At 40.3% G+C, this 24,244-nt stretch overlaps 3 protein-coding genes across 4 annotated transcripts; 1 reads left to right on the plus strand and 2 right to left on the minus strand.

The window, feature by feature from the left end:
- Positions 1 to 734: 734 nt before the first annotated feature.
- On the minus strand, positions 735 to 3,098 carry snip1 (Smad nuclear interacting protein). 2 transcript variants are annotated; one of them, XM_088305931.1, is made up of 4 exons: positions 2,763 to 3,098; positions 2,447 to 2,576; positions 1,517 to 2,061; positions 735 to 1,206 (listed from the first exon to the last, which is right to left on the minus strand). In XM_088305931.1, exons 1-4 carry the CDS (start codon positions 2,906 to 2,908, stop codon positions 948 to 950), a joined length of 1,080 nt encoding a protein of 359 aa, XP_088162057.1. In that variant the 5' UTR covers positions 2,909 to 3,098; the 3' UTR covers positions 735 to 947. The 2 variants fall into 2 exon arrangements, with proteins under 2 accessions (XP_088162057.1, XP_088162058.1); XM_088305932.1 differs by having other exon boundaries at positions 1,517 to 2,058; positions 2,763 to 3,093.
- Positions 3,099 to 3,390: 292 nt separating this feature from the next.
- On the plus strand, positions 3,391 to 6,449 carry dnali1 (dynein, axonemal, light intermediate chain 1). Its single transcript, XM_088305934.1, has 6 exons — positions 3,391 to 3,486; positions 3,902 to 4,020; positions 4,090 to 4,259; positions 4,384 to 4,562; positions 5,006 to 5,170; positions 5,229 to 6,449. The coding sequence occupies exons 1-6, from the start codon at positions 3,406 to 3,408 to the stop codon at positions 5,262 to 5,264; spliced, it is 750 nt and encodes a 249-aa protein (XP_088162060.1). The 5' UTR covers positions 3,391 to 3,405; the 3' UTR covers positions 5,265 to 6,449.
- On the minus strand, positions 4,956 to 10,956 carry gnl2 (G protein nucleolar 2). Its single transcript, XM_088305930.1, has 16 exons — positions 10,688 to 10,956; positions 10,048 to 10,129; positions 9,858 to 9,952; positions 9,491 to 9,630; positions 9,191 to 9,375; positions 9,030 to 9,096; positions 8,790 to 8,948; positions 8,602 to 8,715; positions 8,395 to 8,523; positions 7,921 to 8,025; positions 7,675 to 7,833; positions 7,488 to 7,595; positions 6,946 to 7,406; positions 6,471 to 6,535; positions 5,873 to 5,961; positions 4,956 to 5,587 (listed from the first exon to the last, which is right to left on the minus strand). The coding sequence occupies exons 1-16, from the start codon at positions 10,749 to 10,751 to the stop codon at positions 5,441 to 5,443; spliced, it is 2,169 nt and encodes a 722-aa protein (XP_088162056.1). The 5' UTR covers positions 10,752 to 10,956; the 3' UTR covers positions 4,956 to 5,440.
- Positions 10,957 to 24,244: the final 13,288 nt, after the last annotated feature.

The following is a 24,244-nucleotide window of genomic DNA, read 5'->3' on the forward strand; positions in this document are numbered from 1 at the left end:
AAATTCAACTCCATTTTACTTATAGAGTACTTCTAAAACAACTGCAGCTGCACCAAAGAGCTATGCATAAATCAACTATAATCCATAAGACAATTGGAACATATTGTGATTAAGAACAATAGCACAGTTAAAACACGAAAACTAAGTTGAACTTTATAATTAGTTTCAACGACATCCTCCCCAGCATGACTGTTTTTCTGTGGCCGAAAATAAACCAATATATATGATATATATATACATTTGTTATGCGTTTTTCATAGCCAAAATATACCCATAACAGTCCTGAATTACTATACAAAAATATATTTTTTTAAATCTTAAACGGTTTGAAGTGTTAAATTGTATCCATACTTAGTTCAATGGTACTGTACGTATGTGGTTGTCCAACGATGTAAGCACTTTTTTGCCCACTACTGTTATGATTAGATGCCAAGGATAAGGGAAATACAAAAAAAAAAAACGTCTAAATTGCACATCCAAGAGACTTGAACACAACTAGAACCTGGGTTATAATTTAATAATAAAAAAAAAAAAAAATATATATATATATATATATATATATATATATATATATATATTACACGCGTTCCTTCTAAACCATTTTATTCAAACTTGATTTTGAGAAATGTGCAAATTTTTTCATTTTTGTTGCTAGTGGCCTCGGTAGTAAGCCAAAAGGGAAAATCTAGTTATTTCACGATTAGATAGCACAAGTCAATAATTTGCTGGCGGCGGTCGGTCCAAGAGTTGACAGTCTTTATTTACAGTACAAAAATGTAAATTTACATGACTGCGGCAAGACCCCCCCCACCTGATGTGAGAAAATAAAAAAGGGGGTGTATGTCTATCTATACACAAGCGCGTCACCATTGACTGCATCATTAATCAGGTCCCGTCTTGAAACACAAAAGATGACGTTCTAAAATGTCACATATTTCATCAACTTTTTACTCATCCAGGCCTTCGTCCTCCTCTTCCGGCTCCTCCTTGGCGTCCACCTCGCTGGTGTCGGAGAACTCGTGCAGCAGGACGTACTCGCGGCTGCTGAAGCCGAACTTGAGCACGTCCTTCTCCTTGAGCTCGTAGTAGCGTTGCGCTTCGATGCGTTGGTTGTTCAGATAAGTGCCGTTGCCCGAAGCAAGGTCGATGATGTATGGTCTCACCCGGCGGCCCGTGGTGCCGTCCGCTCGTGTGAACTCCGCCACTCTGAACAAGTAGAGGATAAAAATTCATTTTAGATTGCCACAAAGCCATAGTTTAACTTGTTAATGTAAATTTAAAAAAAATGTTAATAGCTAATATAGGCCCATTAAATCAGACGGCTGATTAACCGGTCGGGCCTGAATAAACCAAATAACAGTCTTCAATTGTGTTTACGTCCCCTAATTTGTCCGTAGGTGTGAACGTGAGACAACTCTAAGGTTATTTTACCCCCCAGAAAATGTTTGAATACCAAGTTGATCCATTTACAGGACATTCTATAGTGCAGCTTCTAGTCTAATGTATTCGGCCTTACCTGTACTGAAATACTGCGTGCTGCTTGGAGCAGGAAGGGTGATCGATGGGAATGTCTGCGATTTTCCGCTGTCTCCCCAACAAATAGGCACTCTGTCTGTGGATGTACATGACAGGAAGCTGCTCGTCGTTCTTAAACGGGTAGAGCCGCCACCTCCGCTTGGGAATGCGCGCCTCAGGCGGCTCGTTGTACTTGATCACCACTCCGCGGAACGTGTTGGTGTCTTCCGTGAGCGCTCCCGACAGGCCAAAGTTGGGCTTCTCCTTGTCGGCGGAGGGCTCCGTCGGGCTGTTGCCCGCGCTCTCCGGACGGCCAAAATCCGCCTCCTGGTTCTCCTCGCGCCTTTGACGGTTTTCTCGCCGCTGCTCGTCGTGGCGCCGCCGCTCTGCTTGTTGTGAGGAGGCAGCGTCCCGCTCCCAGCGTCTTTCGCCGTTACGCTCTCTCTCCTGAGGCCGCTCCGATTCCCATCTGCTGCGCCTTTCCTCTGGCTGCTCGTTTCGTCTTCTATGCTCATCTCCGCCAGAACGATGCTCGTCGCGCTCCTGCTTTGCAATAAATAAAATTTTTTTTTTTTTTTTTTTAAATGCGATGAAACAATCTTTCGGTTGGTTTTGCTTTGGCAGCTTCAGCACTCCACTGCTAGATAACGACAGCAAACTTAAAAAAAACCCGGCTAAAATAGATGCTGTGCGATGAATCGAAAATCATAATCGAGCAGCCCTACGCCTAAATACTGGTAACTTTCATTTTGTGCTAACGTTTTCAGTTTTTTTGTAGTGCGAGTATTTTACCCAAATTCTCAGCTAGCCAACAGTTAATGTATAATTGCATGTGTGGGTAACCAGACATAATTACAGTGTTCTGAACTGTTTAGGATACTGATGTTTAAGTGAACACGGATTCATTTTGTGTAAAATAAAAAAAAATCACCCGCTTTAACTTGACATTGGCACTGCGGTGAGGACTTCTTCTCCGAGGGGATCTGCTGCCTCGCCGGGCAGGGGGTGACGTCTCTCTCCTGGCGGCCGTGCGGTCGTCGTCCCTTGTCCTGACAGGCGACCTGCATTAACATGCACATACCAAACAAGTTTAAAGAGCGGAACATTGACTCATTTGTATTGTTGCGCAACAAATGCTAAAGGCTAGCCAAGCTAACTACTTGGTCAGCATATTGTCATTTTTTTTAATCCCCACGCGGTATCTTAGATGAACGAAAAAGGAGATTTAAAACAAAAAAGAAACGAACCTGCTGGTTCTCCTCCTCTGTGGGCTTCTGTTGTCACTGGGCGAGCGGCGTGTTCTGTGCGGCCTCGCGGGGCTTAGCTTCTCTTGCTTCACCTTAACTTTCACTTCGGGCGAGTCCCGTCTCTTGTGACGTTTTTCTTTGGCCATTTGCTTTCCGGAAAAAGAATCACTCGAATAAGTTGTAAAGCACTTTGGCTTAGGCGTACGTGACCATTTCCTCGAAAACAAATTGAGAGAAGAGCAGTTCTGCTAGCATACGTTATGTACGCTTTACTTCCACTTCCGGTTGAAACAGGAAAAAATAATTCCGAGGTATGCATTGGCGAATCACGACGTGTCGTGAAGGTTCCGTTTCACATTCATAATATTTTAAAATGAATACAATTCTTCTTACTTAAATACGATACCAAAACATGTTACATTTATAAATACAAACCGACTTTTGTTTTGATTTATGTCGGATATAAACGAAATAAAAGAGTGGTTTTAAAAAAAAGTTCCCCACCCGGATCAAATAAAATGCACACCAGTAGGAGAATGTTGCCATGACGACAGAAAACGTCAACGCGAACTTTTTTTTAATCGAAACTAACCTGTTGCTGGAGTTTTTGACTAGAAAAACATATTTTACCATATCATCCAAGATGAGTGAGCCCACAGAGTCCCTTCTCAAATATGACACTCCGGTTTCAATCAACAAAGGAACCGTTAGGAAATCAGTAAAGGTAAGTGGATACATTTTTTTAATGATGGAAAAATACGAAATAAACTATATTATTTTCCAACAACTGAAAAATATAGCTTAAATCTAATAATAAATGGTCAATGCATTGTATGTAACATTTTTTCCTGGCGGATCGTGATTGTTTAATGTTTAACACTTGTTAGCGTGAGCTGTATTGTAAAGTGGTGCTCAAATTGCGGTCTTCAACTTTTCCCTTGAAAATATGACTATTCTCATAATACTTCAACTTTTTTTTCGTCTGAACAATGTACATTTTTAAATTCTCATCTATGACATTTAGAGGTACACGTGGAAGTTATGTTCAGGGGGCTTTGCGAAATTTCTCTTATGTAAATGATCCAATCAGTTTAAGCACTTAAACCTTATTAACTAACTGAAAAGACTTTTTTTTGCAGGGTCGTCCATTCAAAGTGAGTCCGCATCAGCCTCTTGACTCACCTGTGCCCCCTCCCCCTAAAACCAAATCAGGGTCACCTGAAAATGAGGAAATCCTCAACGTCATGTTCCCGCCCAGGTGAGTACCCCCCCTCCAACAATCCCTTTTACAGCACCGTAAACGACCACCGACATTGTAACCTCCTAGGGAATGGATGGAGGGCAACCAGCTGTGGGCGCAGCGGGTGTCCAGTACGCCATGTACACGTGCCGATGTGGTCAACCTGGAGGAATTGTTGGACAGGAAGTTGCAGCAGAGGCGGGCCTTGGAGACGGGTATCTGCCCCGTGCGCAGGGAGCTGTACTCTCAGTGCTTTGGTAACTAATTATGACAATTACCTTGAGGATTTGTTGCAAATCACGTCAAAGAAATCATATAATGCGCGGTGATGCATCCCATCATACGTACAGTAAATAACAATTCCTTATACGGTGGTTTCAGACGAGCTGATCCGGCAGGTGTGCATCAACTGTGCGGAGCGGGGCCTCCTGCTGCTGCGCGTGCGCGACGAGATCCAAACGACCATCGCCGCTTACCAGACCCTGTACGAGAGCAGTGTGGTCTTCGGCATGAGGAAAGCCCTGCAGGCCGAGCAGGACAAGGTGGACATGCGGCAAAGAGTAAGCAAAAGATTTTCAGTCTAGATACTAGAAAGGGTTTATTCCTGGCCCTGGGATTTATTAACTGCAGTTCCCTTGCACGGCCAGCAGATGGTAGCCTTAATTTATTTTACGTAAACCCAACACTCTTCTCATGACTTGGGGCGAGGCTGGCTGAGGATCCTGAGACACTTTTAAGCAGCTATACTGTCTTTATGCAGAGAGGTACCATGGTAACCAAATTATGTATACATAGGGCCAAAAACAGGCTCATTTCAGAGAGAGGACATCACATATGTCAAGTGTGATACAATTCTTGATCCTTGGATTATTTTTGCAGATGACTGTCACACATAGCCTCTTGAGACAACTGGGAAACGATTTATTCTGCAAAAAAAGCATAAAGTATCTCTGTTAGTAAATGACACAGAATTTATTGCCCTCCCCCCTTTTTACACATCCAGATAGACGATCTGGAGAACGAGAAACAAGATCTGACGACGCGACTGAATGCGCAGAAGGCCGAAAGTGTCGCCAGCCAGAAGAGGGATGAGGAAAAACGGGAAGCCCAGGAAAAGAAGCACACGGAGCAGATTCAGTTTTTGAAGAGGACCAACCAGCAGCTCAAGGTAGAGAGCGCGACGACCTTTCACTTCTTCCCTTCCTGACATCTACATTCCCGTTTAGGCCCAGCTGGAAGCGATGGTCATCCCCAAGAAGTAGCCTTCAAGCTGCGAAGCGTCCTGTCGCTACGTTATGTGACTAGAAATGGAGGCAAATCTTTAGATTGTAGGTTTCGTTTAAAGTTGAGGCCAGAAAAAAAAAAAAAAAAGGATTAGGGACAAAACATAATTAAAAGTCTTATTTATTTTGGGGAAAATATAATTTATTGCTAGCCTTTAGCGCTTCGCTCTTTTAGCTTTCCTGCCCTCTGATGTTGCTTGGGTGTCTTTCGTCTTGTTCTTGTTCCGGTTCTTGACGTTGTGCGTTTCGTAATAGCGCGCCCCGACTTTCTTCGGCCGCTGGGCGCGATCCATCGCTCTTCGCTGTTGAGGAGAAATATACATGAATGAATGATAGTAAAATTCTTTTAATTCGGTCATTTTTTTCTTCAAGAACCACAGAAACAAAACATTGTAAAAAAACACAAACACTACCTACATATAAAGATATTTACATATACAAATACAGATATGTTTAGGCATAATACATAGATCCTATTTCCCCTTTTTTTGTGATAAACATTTACACAAATGAATGGACAAGCATAATTTCAAGTATAGACATTTACTAAAACATAAATTGGGAGTGGGTGAAAATGTGTTTTCTACCTCTTTGGATGTCAGTTTGGGCTGTCGGGCAGATTGGTCATCTTCCTCGTCGTCGTCAGCTTTCCTCTTTCGGTTTTTCTGAGTTGCGGCTAGAATAAAAATAAAAAAATAAAAATGATATGAGCAAATTCACTAAATGACAATAAAAATGCTAACTCAATGGGGGTGGGGGTACTAAATAACGATGCAAAAGCCCAACAAAAATTGTACTTCAATGAATGTTGTAAAATAAACAGTTTTTAAATGCAAATGTATTGAACTTCAAAAAGAACTTAGGCATTGATTCCTTCATTTACCACTAGAGGGAGCTGACGTAACACTCGTGGACAATGAAAATCACACCTTAAAGTTCAGACAAACAATCCTGTTCCAATCATACATTTTTTTTAAACGACTATGAGAGGGAAAAAAATGTTATCAAGAGAGACAATTTTTGGCTGGCGTTGAACTTCCAAGTGGTTACAAACACATTAAAAGTGAATGAGAATGTAAAAAAATATATGAAAAGACATAAAAATGAAGAAATAAATGGCAACACTTCCCCTTTACTGTGGTCATAATTGTTATCCTGACCAGAAACGCTAATCATGTTTGTTACCTTTCATCTGCGCTTGTTGTGTCTTGATGTTCATGAACAATTTGTCTGAATCAGCTTTTGGTATCCTGTAAAAATAAATAAATAAATACATAAAAAAATATAAAGTTAGTTTCCATTTGCGTTTTCTTGAAATTATGAACAACTGGAAGAAAACAAGCTACTGTGAGCTTCAATAAGGCAGCAGCTAACAATTTTACCAATTATCTCATTGATTGAATTAAAAAAAAGATTTTGCATTACTTAACAGAATAATGTGCATGCCTGCAGCATTTCTAATAAAATTTTTCCGATTTATTAATATAAATATTTTTTGGGGGCCATTTCAAAAGAGCTAATTCAGGCTGATTAATCGGTCGGGTCCCACATCAGACATTCCTAGTTCGTATTTCCTGTAGTTCAAATGTGCCATCCTCCCACATGTCTCGCATGGCTACTACCCAAGAAAAGGAAAACGTTTGGTTACGGGCTCACTCACCTGATAGCAGAGAAGCGCTTGGATTTAGCCCGGTCCAGAAACTGCTTGTATTTGGCGATCTTCTCGTCCAGCTCTCGGATCACCTGCTTGGAATTCTTCTTCCCGGCGACGGGACTCTCCTCAGCGGCCGGCTCACTTCCTCCTTCTTCCTTTTCCTCTTCATTTACACCCTCCTCTTCCTCGCTGTCCTCCTCCCCTTCGTCATCCTCGGCCTCCGAGCCGGAGATGTCCAGGTCGGGCATTTCCACGGGGATCAGGTCCTCATCGTTGAATTCGGGCGCCACGTTGATCTTGCCAAAGTTCTGCCGCACGTTGGACAAAATCTTGTGAAGTTCCTCCTTCTGCCGCTGTTTCTGCTGCTCTTCGTCGTCAGGGGCGGCGGGGGTGAGGGTGGGCTCCTCTGTCTGGACTTCCTGCACGCCTTCCACTGCCAGTGGGGGAGCTTTTACTGGCAAAGGTTCCTGGCGAAAGGGCAATTTAATAAATAAATCAAATCAAATGAACTGTGGTCATAGAAAAGGTTTAATAGGGTTAAGGTTTACCTCCTGGTCACCCTCAGGGCCTGGAGGCTTCACAAAAAAAGGGATGCGCCCCCTCTGCCAATCATTTAACACCATCTTGGACACCGTGGGCAGATCCGGTTCGCCGCCCTGCACAATACAAAAAAAAAAAAGATCATGGTTTCCCTCCTTCCATACAGATGTGTCATTTCCAACTGCCTTCCCATACCTTCAGAAGTTTACCAGAACGGAGCGCCAACTTCTCGAGGAAATCTTCCGCCGAGCTCCACGAGGGGATGCGGTACGTCTTCTGGATGTACTCGGGCTTGGCCCGCTCCAGCACCGCCCCGATGTGCTCCTCTGGGTTCTTGATCTTCTCCACTTGCACCTTCATGAAGAGAGGGCGGGGTGAAGGAGTGCAGTTTTAAGCCATGAGCCTTTTCACACAACACAAATGTGAGGGAGTGAAACGTACCACTCCTTTGAGAACAATATCAGTTTCGCTGTCCTCCGAAGGGTAGACCACGCCGGGGCAATCGATGAGATAGATTCGGCGCATCAAAGTGATGTATTGCCACACCTGGAAGGAGGCCATTTTCAAATAATTGATGAATGTTTGGCCGATCGTATCCGCTCGATTCATATTCCACAAAGGCAGTATTAATTAGAATGCTTTGTTCACACTAGTGGGAATGCATCGAACGTATTATTGAAACATTTCATTTTAGAGTTGACCGCCCCTTTAAAGATTTTTCATGAAAATATATGTATTATTTCATTAGTCAATCATCATTTGTGATCAATGCTTTATTTCAGTCACAATTGCTTTTAACGTGCGCTATAAATAAATTTGAGTTGAATTCTACAATAACAAAATGTATCCTAAATATTATTCATTCATTTGATTATTTGCTTTCGAGTAATTTGGGCTTTAAAACGGAACCATTACCTTGGTTTCTCCAGCGAGAGGCGCCACGTTGCAGACTTTCTTGGAGCGTAGCGTGTTGATGACGGAGCTTTTGCCCACGTTGGGGTAACCGATAAAGCCCACGCTGATTTGTTTCTTGTCCGTGTGCAGCTGCAGGGAAAACAAAACCAAAAAAAAGTCAATTTTCAGTTAACCAGGGCGGTGTTCGAAGGGCTTTCGTGGGTTTACCTTTCCAAACTGCCTGAGGAGCTGAATAAGCGAGCCTTTACCGAACGAGTTGGTGAGGCTGGCGTGGAAAGCCAGGGTGGGGTACTCCTCGGACAATAGCGCCACCCAACGTTTCTGGTTCAACAAAAGCCAAACGTTACAGTCAAAGCTGATCAAGAGTCAAGTGTTTTAAAGAAAGGAAGTCTTACAGTGACCCAAGTGGGGATGAGGTCGCACTTGTTAAGCACAAAGATCAAGTGCTTCCACGACTTCTCCTTCTTGATGTAAGCCTCGATGCTCTGCGAGCGTGTGCCCATTGGGTCGCGGGCATCCAGCACTTGGATGACGACATCGGCCGAGTCGATCACCTGTTGAGGCCCACGTCACGATAAACAAGAGTGCTGGGATGCTCATAAAGCTTTAAAATAATAATCTGCATGAAACAATACCTTGTAAAGTTCTCCCCAAATCCTTTTGGATTGACCCTTTTTGAAGATCTCTTCACGGGCTACATCCCTGTTGCAAAAAAAAAAAAAAAAAAAAAAAAGTCGTCACAAATCAAGTGTTTTACTCACCCACAAGATAAAGCGAAAAAGCAATTATTCATTACCGCACGCCCGTGTCCTCCGTCACCAAGTCTTTGTCCTTGTCGGCGTTGTAGCTCATGGCCGAAGCTTCGGCTTGCTCCAAGAGATCCTTGATGTCGGACACCACAATACTGGGCCTCTTCCGCTGAGCCTTGGGTCCGAACGTGGTCTCGAAAGCCTCTGTGTCTAAAATGTGCACCCTGGAGTTCTGTCAATACAAACAATGGAGGTCACAACTTTATTCACGTGTTAGTACGTATTCTAAAAGAACTGTGTTGGGCCTTTGAAGTTCCACTTATAACATGAGCTTGGTTTGCACTCACGTGCGCTTTGACTCGGTCATGCAGGAGCGTCATGGGCAGTTTGCTTGGTCTCATCACAACGCGGTACGGATCTTTTCGCACGGCGTTCATCTCATCTTGAAACTTCTGCAGGGACGATTGCTTGAGCACGCGTGTGTTTGCTGTAAGGCAAAACGTTTCAAATTAAACTTGACCTGTCATACAAACGAATGAAATTTCTTATGTCTTACATACCTTGGTGAATACAATTTAAACAGATGACACAATGCAACTTGTAGAGTATGTTAATAATTATAATAAAAAAAAATCACATAATGATCAGCACCAATCAATTATGTTGGTGTAAAGTGAATGAAATTAAGAATAGGAAATCTGTCAGTGAGCTCACCAAACCACTTGATGTTGGGTTCGACTCGAGCCACTGTCCCGGGAGTTACAGTTGACTGGTACTGTAAGGGCCTGACGACTTTACCTCTGTTGTTACTGGCAACAAAGACAGATTCAAGTCAAGCACATGAACACTCATCGCACAACTGCAGGAGCTTCTAATAAATGGCACAACAGAACAAATCAATTACCATCTCATTTTTTGTCTGTACATATTCAGACGCTTGATGGTGGCACGGTCCCTCATGTGGCTGCCGCCACCCTTGACCCGATCTAACAAAAACAAATAAATTAGTTCATGCCATCTATAATTATCAGTTCATTAGAATAGCAATAATAAAACAATTGTTGTAATAACAATATTGTAACTTTTCAAATGAATGATCCATATCGCAAAGATGTCGTGGTTGTAATTTGCAGTAGTGTATAACTACACGACCACAGCACTAAATAAACACAGCAGCCATTGTTTTTGTTTATGTGTAAGAGATAGCTGTGTGCTGGCTGTGCGTGTACGTGACAGATGTTTGTCAGTTTGCAAACTAAAATACATAAACAGTACAGAATCGACAGTGCCAGATTCCATTAAAGTGGCAACAAGGTAAGATTAGTCGGTGAACTTTATTAAAACTACGATGGGCTACAATCAACCACATAAGCGTGTAACTTTAATCTTTTTAGTTGTCCACTTTACATGCTCATTTTTGAAATTTCCCATATCCATCGTTGCTGCAGAAACGTTGTCATCTTGCCCATCGTTGTTACTTTATCTTAAATGTCAGTCGGCTAACTATCAACAAATCGTGTGGCTAATGAAGTTAGCTTACTTACCCGGGTTGCTGCTGGACGACGAGGGATTGATCGAGCTTTTCCCCTTGAACTGAGGCTTCACCATCTTGACCGTTTATCCGGCGACGCCGTCAACGATATAGAAAAAAAACAATGGCACACAAATAAATGTGCCCAAAAGACAAAGTTGTCCCCCTTTTCCGTTCGTCAGTGAGGCAGCGCGACACACGTGTACGGGGATGTAGCAGGAAACACGTCATCCAAGAGCGACGACAAGACGGCCAATCAGACAGCAGCAAGCCTCACCGAGCCTGTCAATGAACGCAAATAATTGTTCAGAAAAAAACAAAAACAAATAAAATAATTTGTCTTTAAATAACAAAACTAATATAGATATCTGTATCTATAATAAAAATCAGTAATACATAATTATTTTGTTTCATATATATATAATGTAAACCAGTATAATAAAGACCATCCCAATCCAGAAGAACATAGAAATCTCTCTCTCTCGAAGGTTTTATTATTGCTGCTAATGATACATTTTTGCAAATATTTGTTACATATTTATTTCCTCAATTAATTTCTTCTAAAAAATTTATTCAATTGAATAACAATGCCTCAACATAAGCATATCACATATGAACCACAATATTGTATTTTATATTTTATATTTATTTATTTATCTAATTTATATATTTGTCTGTATTATTGTTGTATTGCACTGGAGGGGGGAGCCCTCTAATCTCGTTGCACACTTGAGTACAATGACAATAAAGGGATTTCTAATTCTAATTCAATAGCGCAGATACGTGCATACTTGCAACTTTCAATAAAATAATGAGAACACAAGTAAGTGAACAGCCACAAATTTACAGCCAGCACACAAGGCATAATAAACAACGCAGTTTAACAGCAGTTTGTGGAATGCCTCCTAGTTAGGACATTATTTACTACAGTGGGAATTTGCTTGGGAAACAGTATAGGACATATGACAAACATATGATGATCCAGATGTTTTTCAGTGTGGCAGAGGTACTGGGAATCCCAACGCCGTTGTGGCCGGCAGTTTAGTTACACAAGGTCAGTGTGACATTAAAATACAAGTAAAAATGAGCATTTGTGGATAATATTTCAGCCCTTGCAGAGTCTCTGCTTTGAGTCAAAAAAGGGGAGCGCAGGCGGGCTCAGACATGCTGGACTAAACAATGACTGACAGCTGATGAAGGCCACTTAGTACTGCACGCCTTTGAAATGAAAAGCATACAAAGTGAGGGGAAATAATGATGTCATTCCTCTGCGGAGTTTGTTAACTTAAAAAAAAAGGGAAAGTCACCTTACTTTTTATGGCTGTTTAATTTTTATGATTGTACAACGAGTCAGTCAAAAATGCATGAAAAACACAATATAAATGCTTTGAAATGTGCATTTTATTGAGCGGGATACAATAATTTGATCCCTTACGAGTCAGCCAGAACTATGACGACCACGATTGGCAGGTGCCCAGGTGGCACACAGCTGTATACAATCCGACGATTAATATCCGATCACAACAAAGCAAAAGAGATGTCACAAGTCGTCAAGTGGGGAACGAGTTACTAAACCATCAGCAAAAATGAAACAAATTCAAAATTAAAACCAAGACGAAACATATTAAAGTCATGGAGTGGCCTATAGTCAATCCCCAGACTTCAACCCAATAGAAATAGAGTGATTGGAGTTAGCGCAAGCTTGGCGTTCCTTGAAAGATTTTGAGATTTTTTGGAAAGAGGAGTGAGACGAAAATCTGGTGACTAATTACAAGAAATATGTCAACGCTGAAATTGCTAAGAAGAGTTTCTCCACTAAGTACAAACACGTTTTGCTTTGTTTTACTTCATGAATTCAATAAAAGGCTCAACATTTTATTATCTGTATTATATTTTTTGATTGATATTTTATATATCTGATAAGCAGCCATAATCATTCATTCCTTCGTTAACCGAATCATTCAAAGTGACTCATTTCTTATATTAAGTTAACAACGGTACAAATTCAGCATGAGCTTTGTATCGGTTCCAAATTAAAGAACCGTTGTGGACCAGAAAGACTGACAGTCACCAATGTGTCTTAGTGTTTTTTTTTTTTTTGGACTACGTTGCATCAAACAATTTGTGGAGCTCTCAAAGGAAAAACACCACAAATCAACTTTCAGTATTTTTAAACTTAAAAGCCACTTTGTAACGCCATCCAAGTGTTATTTCCTTGACAGCGGACACATAACTCATTGGAAAGGCTTTTTTACCCCCCCAACCATTTGTAAGCACTGGAAAGCGAAGAGCTCCTGTCTTTATCTGTGACACCTCATTTGTGTCCGGCGATACCACCCACTGTTTCAAGAATTGACTGTACTTGAGAAAAAAAAAATAATGAGACGAAAGAGCTGTGAATCATGACAGGTATGATCGATTAAGATTATGTTGATATGACCCAAATGGTAGATTATGCGATACATGTTTTTCTGTTAAATACTTTGCTAATTCGTAACATACAATACAATTAAACGTCCAAAGTCAAACTGACCAAAATATGAAAAAAAAATTGGACTTTTTGTACAAAATCTAAATGTGAAATTTCAGTACAGTGAGTGGCTAAAAGGATTAGATTGCAACATAGCAAACTGCTGCCAGTAAAAGCAATTGTTTCGATGCGTTATCAATTCATAGTAAATATTAATTCGACCAAGCAGTAGTACTTTAGATGATAATACGGTACGGATATTACCAATACGCTGTTACATAAAAAGCATTCCATATAAAACTTGGAATGTGTTCGCATGCTAGCTCGCGCATGTTAGCTCGCGCATGCTAGCTCGCGCATGCTAGCCAAGATGAAAGCCATAAGGTTGAGACGAAGTTAATTAACATCTAAAGGGTTGTAAGACACTACGACCAAGGTAGATTGACAACCAGTCATGACCGGGACTTGGAGGGGCTTGAGACTGAGCCAAAGACCGACCCAAGATGAGACCAAGTCAAGAGCAAGATTTTAAGGCCTTCAAGAGCTTTAAGAGATTTAATAGCAAGACCATAACAAGTTGAGCCTAAGAACCAGACCAACGTTGGTTGAGACCAAGTTGTCAAGACCAAAATTTTGAGGGATTGACACTCAGACTCAAATTAATCTTTTATTTGTATGACCATTAGTGATGTTCAAATCTTAAGTGAGGTTACATGTTGGTGATTGGTATGAAAGAATTCAGTTGTTTGACTGTGAGCTCACCAAGAACCATGAGAGAAAAACAAACTGGGACTATTTGAGAGTTAGTCCAGGCAAGTACTTGTGACAAAGTGGAAAATGTGTTGTTAATCACTTACAGAGCACTTCTTTAAGCACATCGTCACGATCAGACTGTGAGCCAGGACTGGTGTTAGTTAAAGAAATCTTTCATTACGAAACCAGCCCCATCAAGTCCTCCAGGTGAACTCCGTGATCAAATTCGAACAGTTTTTTTTTTTAAGACTTAGCTTGACCATCGGGAAATTAATAAATGAGCATGCAGCATAAACAACCAAAGTTGAAAACAATATGAATGGAATAATATTGCAGTCCAGTCTAACAATGATAGCAGCTCGACAGGCTTTGTGAGCTTCGAGGCTGAGACTGTGGCCAAGACCAAGAACAAGAAACTAAGTTAAGATCTTGATTTTGAGGGACTGAGAACTACTCACAATAATTAAATTGAAGTGGCTGAGACTGAGTCAAGACTAATTTTCAAGCAACACCTGTAAAATCGACAATTGTCCAAATTGGCAGAAACACTAAAACAAAGTTCTTCGGAATGACTCTTTTACTTTCACTCAAGACCAAGAGAAAACCTCTCCTCTAATTCCGAAGTCCATAGATGAGCTGCGGCTGTCGTTTTTTGTTATGTCGTGATGTTTGCTCCGTCCCGGAATCTTAATGAGCTAGTATGGGCGAGGGGTTAGGGAGTTGAATGTCAGGGACTAGCCGGCAGAGATGGGACAAGGACTCACAAAAACAAACAAACCAAAAAAATTCATTAATTTTTTCATTGTCATTTATATCAAATAGCCATTTTTGGTACCTTGGCAAAATAAAAGAGTTTCCCTCTTTCGTTGACTAAAATAGTGCTCAGGCTAAAAAGGAGAAGAAAAAATATTTTTTAGGACTACAACTAACTTATGTCAATTAATCGTTGAATTTGATAAAAAAAACAAACAAACTAATTCCGATTCAGTTACGAGTTTGGTCGTAATATCACTTGGAAAATCAGCAAAAATGTTAATAATTTTTGTTTTCCAAATTGCAAATACCTTATATTGGGAAACAAGACCCCACAAACATAAGAAGTCAGGTTTTAATTGAAGACGATAGAAATCTGAGATAATTTACTGTTGAGAGGCTAAAATTGTGAGGATTTGGAGAATTTTACATTCGCTTAACGATCTCTCAATCAATTATTGATAAACAATTAGTTGTCGATGAATAGATGAATTGATACACTCTAATCACGTTCCATCGAGCGAGCGTTACCTTGACCTATAGGCATCAAAACGTTTTCCAGTCACCCATTTTTCTTTTCAAATGAAGGTATGCACAAAACCCAGACATGAAAAATCAACTTCAGTACAGTACCGAAGTATTTGTCGGTAACATAAACAGCAAGTTGAAGATTGTGTTGCATGCCAGATTGCCTCTTGCCAGCAATGTTCTCGAGCTGAATGCAACCAGTGTTCACTCTTTCCTCTCCCTGGCGGCATCCCATTTTCAGCGTCTCTCCGCTGCCCTTTCGATTAGATAGACTTGACAGAGAGGCCTACTTGTGGGCGGGTCCACGTCCCGGCGAGGCCGCGAGCTGCCACTGCTGAGGTCATGCCTCGTCAGGGGAAGCCAGGCGCTACCGTTTCCTCCGAGCGGCCCACAAAAACACAAGCGATTACACCGGCTGATCTTTCCAAGAGATCCGGGCTGGTGAGGATCAAAAGCGAGACCACCTGGAGGCTGTCTTGGCACCGGACGCGGCCTGCGGAGGGTCGAGGGCATCTGGGAAAAGCCACTTCTCCATTCTGATGTCTGTGAGAAAGCAGGCGCTGTGAGTGAGGAGCCTCCTTTTCGGGAGCGACCGTGAAGAGCGGACTGTTTCTTGGCATCCAGTCACAGGCGCTTCTATTTCCTGCTCGACCGATAGGTAGATAGATAGATGGATACAAAGCGTTGTCAGTAAAATAAAGTTGAGTTCCCCCAGCGGAGTGGAGAAGAGGACAAGGCAATTTCTCGGCGTCACTTCGCAATTCGTGCTTAATTTCTCGGGTTGATTGAAAAGCACTTTGGATCGATTATTAGCTCCATAAATAAACGTCGACGGCACATTTGAAATGTATTTATTTGAGCTCTCCCTCTTCGACATATCGACAAATGCACTAATGTTTATGAAAGGAAATCGTCTAAAAATATTCTGCCAAGGGTTGTAACAAGAGCAAGTGAATGCGTTGGAACATTTCGGGCCAGAATTCCTATCGCTCGGGCCAATAGTGTACTTTGGCCTGGGACAGAGTTTTGTGCAAGAGGAGGTCGACACGGATGGCAAAGGGAGAGTTCAACGTGCTTCTTTGACTATTTATGAAAACAAAAGAATGAGATCTGACATGAATCTGGTCTTGGTGGACAGAAAAGACGACCAAACAACACATTCAAAGTCAAAGATCCATTGGGAATAGCGGAGGGCTGACAAGAAATCTTTTCTAATGTGCTCTAATTCTAATCACGGCAAATCCGTTGCGAGTGTTTTCCAGCGACGCCATTGAATTCAAGTCAATCGAGTTCACGCGGAGGCAACGCGAACAATGCATTTGGAGCGATGGGTCGAAGCACCGAAAATTTGCCCATTCAGCGTGGTTAAAAATGTTTAACTTTTAAAGCCGCAGCAGCTTTAAAAAAAAAAAAAGATATACAAGCCGCATCAGGTTATAAGCTGCAGTGTTGAAAAAAAAATTGTTTACTGCATGTACAGAACGATTTTGTACTGTGAATGCACATAAGGCTACATCAATAGATTATTAAAACAATGCCTTTTAACACGGCAACAACCTTGCTCATTAAAACAGAACAGACCCATGAGGAAAAAAAAAAAGATTTATTTTGCGTGTTTTCTGAACTATAGAGCGCCCCTAGTGGTCAAAGAAAAATCCACAGAAAGGCCGCACCATTGTATTTGCCGCACGGTTCAAAATCGAGGAAACAAGTAGCAGCTTATCGTCCGGAATATACGGTAATAAAAAAAAATAAAAAAACATGATCAGAATGGGAAACAAGTGCGAAAGTAGCTTGGCGTACCTGCAATATTTTACGATTTCTTTTTTGTAACACTTGTTAACAACTTTTAAAATCGAGATGCAATGTATCACCATTACCATGAACACTCTTTGGAATTCTAGTGTGGGCGTCTCAGTTGATGGAGTTCCATACTGTTTGGGAAGGTAGCACCCCCTGCTGGCCGGGCAAGCTTTCACTGGCTTGTTAATTAAAACGTTTGGACCCTGTGGAAAGGAAACATATTATTTTGTACTCGCGGCCTGAGAAAAGACAGCAAAATCAGCTTATTTTCCGACCCTACTTTCTGACCTTGAGCATCTAACCAGTGTTACATCACAGAAGAAATGACCCTGATCGCACTTTTTTTTTTTTTTTATGGCTTCCCGGCTCAGAAATGCCATTTCGGGCCAGCTCATATTTCTGTGGCGAAACGACACCCAGCGGGCCACTTTGCACGGCCATTTGATTTTCACGACCTATTGTGAGGTAGGTACTCTTGAGTGGTGGTGAGAAAGCGGCCAGAAGAGTCGGCGGTGGAAGGCCACTGTGACCGTTTTACGGAGTGGAACGAAAGTTGGACGAAGAAGATGAAGTCCTGGAAAGAAGTCGTGGTAATGGCGATGGAAAACTGACTAATCATTGAAATTAGGCTGAGCAAAGACCCGTGCCGGTTAAAGTCATTTGAAGTCATTTAACGAGCGCACTCAAGGTGATCGTGACAAAATAAACGCGTCATCTTTGCACTTTGCACTCACAAGAGGGAGTGACCAATCCCTCCAGATGTTTTAAATGGAAAAATTGATTGGATTTGCATGGGCTGTATGGGTTCAACACACAACACGACTGAATGAATATTGTTTTTCCTGCAATGACCTGAGAATAAAAGATGATTTAAAAAAAAAAAAATCTTTTGATCCCAATGCAAAATATTTCTAGTCAATGACGAGTATGACTTTCTCCTAATTTCTGTCCTTGGTCCATGTCGTAGCTGCACTCAACTGATTCAACTCCTTTAATCCATTAGACGTATAGATACGTTTTCAAAATGGTAGTCCTCGCCTCCCAAAGACGTATTTTTACGTCTTTTTCTCCGCCCTATTATTCTATAGGACTTGCAAAATCAGTCAAAATCCAGAAAAAAAATAACGCTGTGATTGAGATGTTTCCTCTCGTGAAAACGGCTGGGATTAAACGAGAGAAGTGGTTTTGTTTGGTATGTTTGGCGCATACCAGGTTCAAATTTTATGACGATCATCAAACTTGCACTGGAGTTTGTTTACAAACTATGCGAAACACCGATTGAAGTGTCTCGGTCCGTAAGTTTGACGTACACCAACGTTCAAAGCGATGAAGTGATTTTGAAACATGTTTGGTACACACCAGCATTCAAAGGGTTAATCTCGTCTTCAAAATGGTTTTGGTCTGTAGGTTAGGTGAACACCAACGTTTGAAGGGTTGACACTTGATTGAGATCAGAGAAATTGTAATCAGAATGAGACCACCTCTTGAAGTGGTTTTGGACGGCATGATTGTTCCGCACCAAGGTTAGATGGGTTCACACTAGATTTAACGGTCGGGGTTCGATGGGAGAACGAGTGATGGACCAGAACCACCTCTTGAAGCGTAGTGGTCCGTATGTTTAGTGCACAATCAGGGTTCCAAGGGTTCACACTTGATTGCGAGGAGAGGAATCTCACCAGATATTGTTTGCAAATGGACCAAGACCACCTCTTAGGTCGTCTCGGTCCGGGTTTGGTGTACACCGAGGTTCGGAGGGTTCGCGTTTCTCGCGTGAACTCCTGGCTGTTTTACTGCTGCGAACCTTCCTCTCAGTCTGCCTGACCCGAACCGTGGTGATGGGAACGGCCATTTGGCCAACGACAACACTCTCCACGGTGGGCCTGAGGACCTGTAAATTAGACTTGCTGCCTTCAAAGTCCAAACCAAAGCGATCTAACAACGCGCTCTCGAGCTGGATGCAACAGAGTTTTTGGCAAACTCTGCCATTGTCTCTGCAGGGTGCCATAATTTTGTTTTGTTTTTTTGGTGCTGCTGCTTCTCGTACTCCTGCGTTGGGGTCATGTTTTGTTAAACTTTGCCTAATATGCCTCGCTCGGTTGCCTATTTATGGTCTCGTTCATGCCCGAACTACGGTCAGAAGCCTTACATTATCTGTGCGCCATTTCATTTGGGGCATACGGACGTGAAATTTCTCAGATCACACTTTCCAGGCTTCTAGGTTTGGCCAGTGCAGTGAGCAAATGATCAACAAATCGAGTGACTAGACTTCTAAAGAAAATCAACAGTCTGCATTGTGAAGTGATCCCCGTTCATCGTGGGGAATGCGTTCCAGATAATAGAGAGACCTTTTAAAATATTTGTTTTAGAGGTTAAGCATGGGAAAAAAATTGCAACCACACTCTGTAATTACATTGAAAAGTAGTAAAACACATTTTTAAAAACACATTGTAAGCATATCGACATTTTTACAGTACATCACACCTTCCTGATATTTAAATTAGGGCCGAACCGTTTAACCGGCAGGGCGATTAAATTGGCTGTTGTGAACACTTTTAAAGTTGGCAAAAAAAAAAAAAAATTGTTTGTTTTTCACAAAGTCACACCCTGAATGGCAGACCAACCATTCATAACGCAATACAGAAAAGCCTCTGACACATTTTGGGGCAGTGCTCCGTTGAATCCAGCCGTACATTTTCTCTTCTTAAAAGGTAATTATGCTTAAACGATATGCACGGGGAACTTTTATTTTATTTTTTTTTTGTGCAAATTGGACTTCTATTCTTCGGTACTCTCATGTGCATGTAATCATTCGATTCTTATGCAGTACTTTGGGCTCCTCCATTATTGGCCTGGAAGCAATTTGTCGACAATTTAAGTGACTCATAATCTCTTTCCGGGAACATTAAAACAATGAAGATTTTTGTGTTTCTTTGCTGGGATTTAAAAACTCACACACAAGGCAACAAATAATTTGGAATTGTCAGCTTTGAGGTTGGAACTGAATTTTAACATATAAAGTTGGTTACAGTAAGAATTCTTGCCCATGATAAATGGGGGGATTGAAGTGCACTTTTATGTGGTTAAATTGTTAATTTCAAAGTAAAATTATAATATATAAAAATAAATAAATAAATACACGCACATATATATATATATATATATATATATATATATATATATATATATATATATATATATAATGTATAATAATAATAACAATAATAATAATAATATATAATAAAAAACAAACAAAGCAGTGCAGGTGTGACAAAAATGTATTGTATTAAAATGTAAATTTTAATATAATAGGAAAAAATGAATGAATGAATATATACAACATATATATTGCATTATTGTTCGACAATTTGGCTTCGTAAAAGGTCTATTGATGACAACAACAAATACTGTGAATTTGATCAATTCGACAAACATTCCTTTGGCGCCAAGCAACAAGACTGCAGATGACCGAATGAATTCATGTTCTATACGTGAGCAACTCTGTTTTTTTCCTTCCACCCGCGTTGAAATGGAATGGGCATTTTTTAGATGCTTGAAATTCAAAAGCCAGAGTGAACATCTGTTCCTCGCTCGTGTTGATAACGAAAACATCTCAAGTTTCAAATGTATAGTATTTTTGTCAAGCGCGTAAAACCGCACCGCATTTCAAACCGATATGGCGGGAAGACTTCGGTTTGGACGACACGCCAAGACGCAAAGCGCTTTAATGCTTGATTTTTGGGAGAAACAAAGCGCGTCTCGAGTGAAATCTACCCATTTGGAGGAGCACAGAATTGACTTGTCTTTAATAAATGAATGACATCATCCTTTTTCAAACGCAAGAGGCAGCCAATTTGAAGATTTTAAGACATCCGATTTATTTCAGCTGTACACCAGACATGGCTTTAAATCTCAGGCTGCAGGAACATTTTGCCCACACATGTGTTTGGCTGTTCTGGGGCGATGAAACCAAGGTCATTTTTTTTTATTTTTTTTACCATAATTCCAAAAGTTGTTTGGTGAAAACATTGCTCATCCCCCAACAACCCCCCCCCCCCTCCAAGGAGGAACTTTATGTACGAATCCCCCCAAGTCGTCTATTACATTTACTTGCATTTCTCATAGCAACAGATGATGAATATTTGTCAGCATTTTTTTTTGAGTTTGCTGAAATATATATATGTATATATATATATATATATATATATATATAAAATCCAAATGCATTTCAACAGGGTGTCAATTATATGTGGAGGGGGGGTGCTAAACTAATTTATGCTAACGAGACAATGGATGGATTTCAGTCATTACTTTAAAGAAAAAAAAATTGATTTGCTTGACCCTTTGTTTTTATTAAACATGCACAAGGGAGACGGTCACATGACGTTTTGTCTGTTTTTATACTGCATATAACCTTGATCTCATATTGTCTTCCTTCCTTAACACCAAGCAAAACGTCATCCTTTTCATGTCATGACTGGCTTTCATCCTTTTTGGATCAATAATCCATCCGGACAACATTTGGGGGAAAAAAAAAAAAAAAGGCGGAAAATAGATTTCTGGCAAAAGGGGGCAGCTAATTGCCGGTTAATCTGTACACGCCATCTTCAATCAAAGAGAGACGACCACAACACCATCCAATTTTGATACAAAGGCTACATGTGTGACTCACCCGGGCTGTTTATAGACGTTTACTTCACATCTGGCAGAGTATGGTACGTCTTTCTTCACTTAAAAGCAAATCATGAAAAAAAAAAAAAAAGAAGAAACTTCAATTAAATCATCAAAAAATGAAATAAATCACGCAAGATACACAACAGGTGTAATTGGAGCTAGTTTTGCAAAACTTGAGGAGGATTATTGTGGAAAAAGACATGGGGAATCGTTTGTTTGAATCTTGCAGTTGTTGTTGTCTGCAGGAACGGGTGTTTTCTTTCAGGCCTTGATTCTTTCATATTTCAAATATTTTCTTTTACTTGCTAAATTTTGTGGTTTGTTTCTACCACATAACACTTTTTTTCCTTGGTTTTTGAAAAAAAATAAAAATAAATCACAATATGCCAGTTGCCCTGTAGTTTATGCATGGCTAATAATAATAGCCATAAGAAGCAAAGTTATTATTGCTATCGAAATGTGAAATAACTCAAATTAAAATTGGAAAGAACATTTTCAAAAAATAAATTTCACAAAAACAAACGGCATTTTAAGTTTACAAAACAAACTCAGTCTAAGAAATTACAGGAAATTGTTTATTTTTGTCAGTTAATTTCAGATTTGAGCTTTCGGGGCTGACTTCCGAACGGTGTGACGACAAAATATTTGGTTATCTGGGCATTTTTTTTATAACAATACTACGGGTGACTTTTTTTAAAGAATCTTTGATAGTTTTAAAAAAAAAAAAAATAAATACTAAAACTAATAAAAAGTAAACTACAACAAAGTATTTTGGGATTTTATTTTACAACAAGTAACAAACCCGCTCTAAGAAGAAATTAAAGTAATTAATTAATTCTTAACACATTTCCTACCATTGACGGCTAAAGGCGTCAAAGATACATTTTTCTTTTTTTTTTAACTCGGCTGGTACGAGTTAATTTGAACAACAATAGTCAATTGGAAATAAAAAAGAATGATAATAAAAAATTAATCATGATCAGTCTTTGTTTATATTTGCTATTCTTGGTAAGGGGATTCATTTATTTTTTTGTTTTATCCGAGGTCAGAGTAACGGCAACAAAGCGCGCTACAGCTCGACGGAGACTACGTAAGGATAATACTACAGTGTCAAGAACTCAGGCACACGGTAAAAGAAAGTGTAAATAGTGTGAGAGAGAGAGAGAGGGAAAAAAAAAAGTCCAAGAAAAGCCATGAAAACATCTGGGGTATTGTAATCGAGTAGGGTATTAAAATGTAATCCGTCCTATGGCGATGGCCTTGTTTTTTAACTCAAACACATTAAAACCACTTGTTTCTCATTCACCAGTTATTAAATGTGACCTGTTTGCTTCACTTATGCAATCACTTGTTTTACACATTGCTTTATGAGCTCAGGAATTGCACAAAGTTATATCGTACTGACCCAACGTTAGCAGTCTTAACCGCAAGAGAAATTCTATCAGTTGAGCGTATTTTCACTGGTAGAGTGCCGCGCTTCAAAACCAAGCCGGCGAATTACACTTGACAATGAATGTGATTTACGGCGTGGTTATTATAGAGCGAGACATACATATCGTTGACAAGATGTTAACTAGTGCTAATCGGGGCTAAAATTGCAGCTCTGCTTACCTTTCACCTTGCGCACGATCGTGCTTTTGGGTGAAGACATTCCGTGTTATGCAAATTAGCCAACCTGTGAAACCACAGTCTGGCAAAATGTACAAACAAATATTTATTTGGTTGTTAAACAGAAAGCAGACATCCCAGAGACTCAATCAATTTCAGTTTATGCCTTGACTTCAGTCAGGGTACCAATTATTATTATTATTTTTTTTTTATTCAAGACATTAAAAAGACCATGTTTCATCATAGCGTACACGTCCCCTTTAAGAAATTAAAGTTCCCTCCACCTGGTGTAAACTAAAATAAAATTTCTCTTTGAACAAATCAAAGCCAAACCGCATATTAGTCATTTCAGAAAATAAATTGTCCCCCCCCAAAAAAACCAACAAAAAACTGTCCGCTATGATACATTATACATTTTAAGCCTCAAGGTTTTGACGTCTACTGGCAGTCAAAACGCCTATTTTTTTTTTTAAAAGCTTAAGTGATTTTGACACGAGATGTGACCGGACCGAACAGTAAGTGCAACATTTAAAGGGCCAGCAGCACGTCTCGCAGTAAGGCGATACTCGAGTCCGTGAACGCCAATATGGCAAACACATGTTAGCAGTCTCCTGGGCACGTCGTTTGAAATGTGATAAAAAATGTGCTTTTTGGACGGGAAATGATTCCAAAGAAGAAGAAAAATAATCAGATTTTCACTTGGCATTTTATGATTTTATGAGGTTGAATAATTGCGATAAAATGCTGTACTCCTGATGTTTATGACAGCAAAGCAGCAGGCTGAAAATGTAAAAAAAAAAAAAAGATTGATTTTCCCTTTTGTTATCGTAACATCAATCAAATGAACTCACACGAAAATACAGAGTACGTGAGTTGTGCTTAAATGCGAACATTTAGTTTCCAAAAGACCAAATCAGTAAGCACAGACTATAAGTGCACCTGTATCTACCGCAGCAACTCTTTAAAAAAAAAAAAAGACTTAAA

This window comes from Idiotropiscis lumnitzeri, chromosome 10, assembly GCF_059441095.1.
Source record: "Idiotropiscis lumnitzeri isolate Australia: NSW breed Sydney's pygmy pipehorse chromosome 10, RoL_Ilum_1.0, whole genome shotgun sequence".
In the NCBI taxonomy this organism is placed as follows: Eukaryota; Metazoa; Chordata; class Actinopteri; order Syngnathiformes; family Syngnathidae; genus Idiotropiscis; species Idiotropiscis lumnitzeri.

Excerpts from the sequence above, each read along its gene's own strand:
- dnali1 (XM_088305934.1), top strand. The coding sequence starts at position 3,406 with ATGAGTGAGCCCACAGAGTCCCTTCTCAAATATGACACTCCGGTTTCA. Across the intron at positions 3,487-3,901 it reads CCGTTAGGAAATCAGTAAAG|GGTCGTCCATTCAAAGTGAG; the intron begins GTAAGTGGATAC and ends TTTTTTTTGCAG. Across the intron at positions 4,260-4,383 it reads GCTGTACTCTCAGTGCTTTG|ACGAGCTGATCCGGCAGGTG; the intron begins GTAACTAATTAT and ends CGGTGGTTTCAG.
- snip1 (XM_088305931.1), bottom strand. The coding sequence starts at position 2,908 with ATGGCCAAAGAAAAACGTCACAAGAGACGGGACTCGCCCGAAGTGAAA. Across the intron at positions 2,577-2,762 it reads CAGAGGAGGAGAACCAGCAG|GTCGCCTGTCAGGACAAGGG; the intron begins GTTCGTTTCTTT and ends ATGTTAATGCAG. Across the intron at positions 2,062-2,446 it reads CCAATGTCAAGTTAAAGCGG|CAGGAGCGCGACGAGCATCG; the intron begins GTGATTTTTTTT and ends TTTATTGCAAAG.
- gnl2 (XM_088305930.1), bottom strand. The coding sequence starts at position 10,751 with ATGGTGAAGCCTCAGTTCAAGGGGAAAAGCTCGATCAATCCCTCGTCG. Across the intron at positions 8,026-8,394 it reads CTCTCGCTGGAGAAACCAAG|GTGTGGCAATACATCACTTT; the intron begins GTAATGGTTCCG and ends GCCTCCTTCCAG. Across the intron at positions 5,962-6,470 it reads ACAACAAGCGCAGATGAAAG|CCGCAACTCAGAAAAACCGA; the intron begins GTAACAAACATG and ends TTTTTATTCTAG.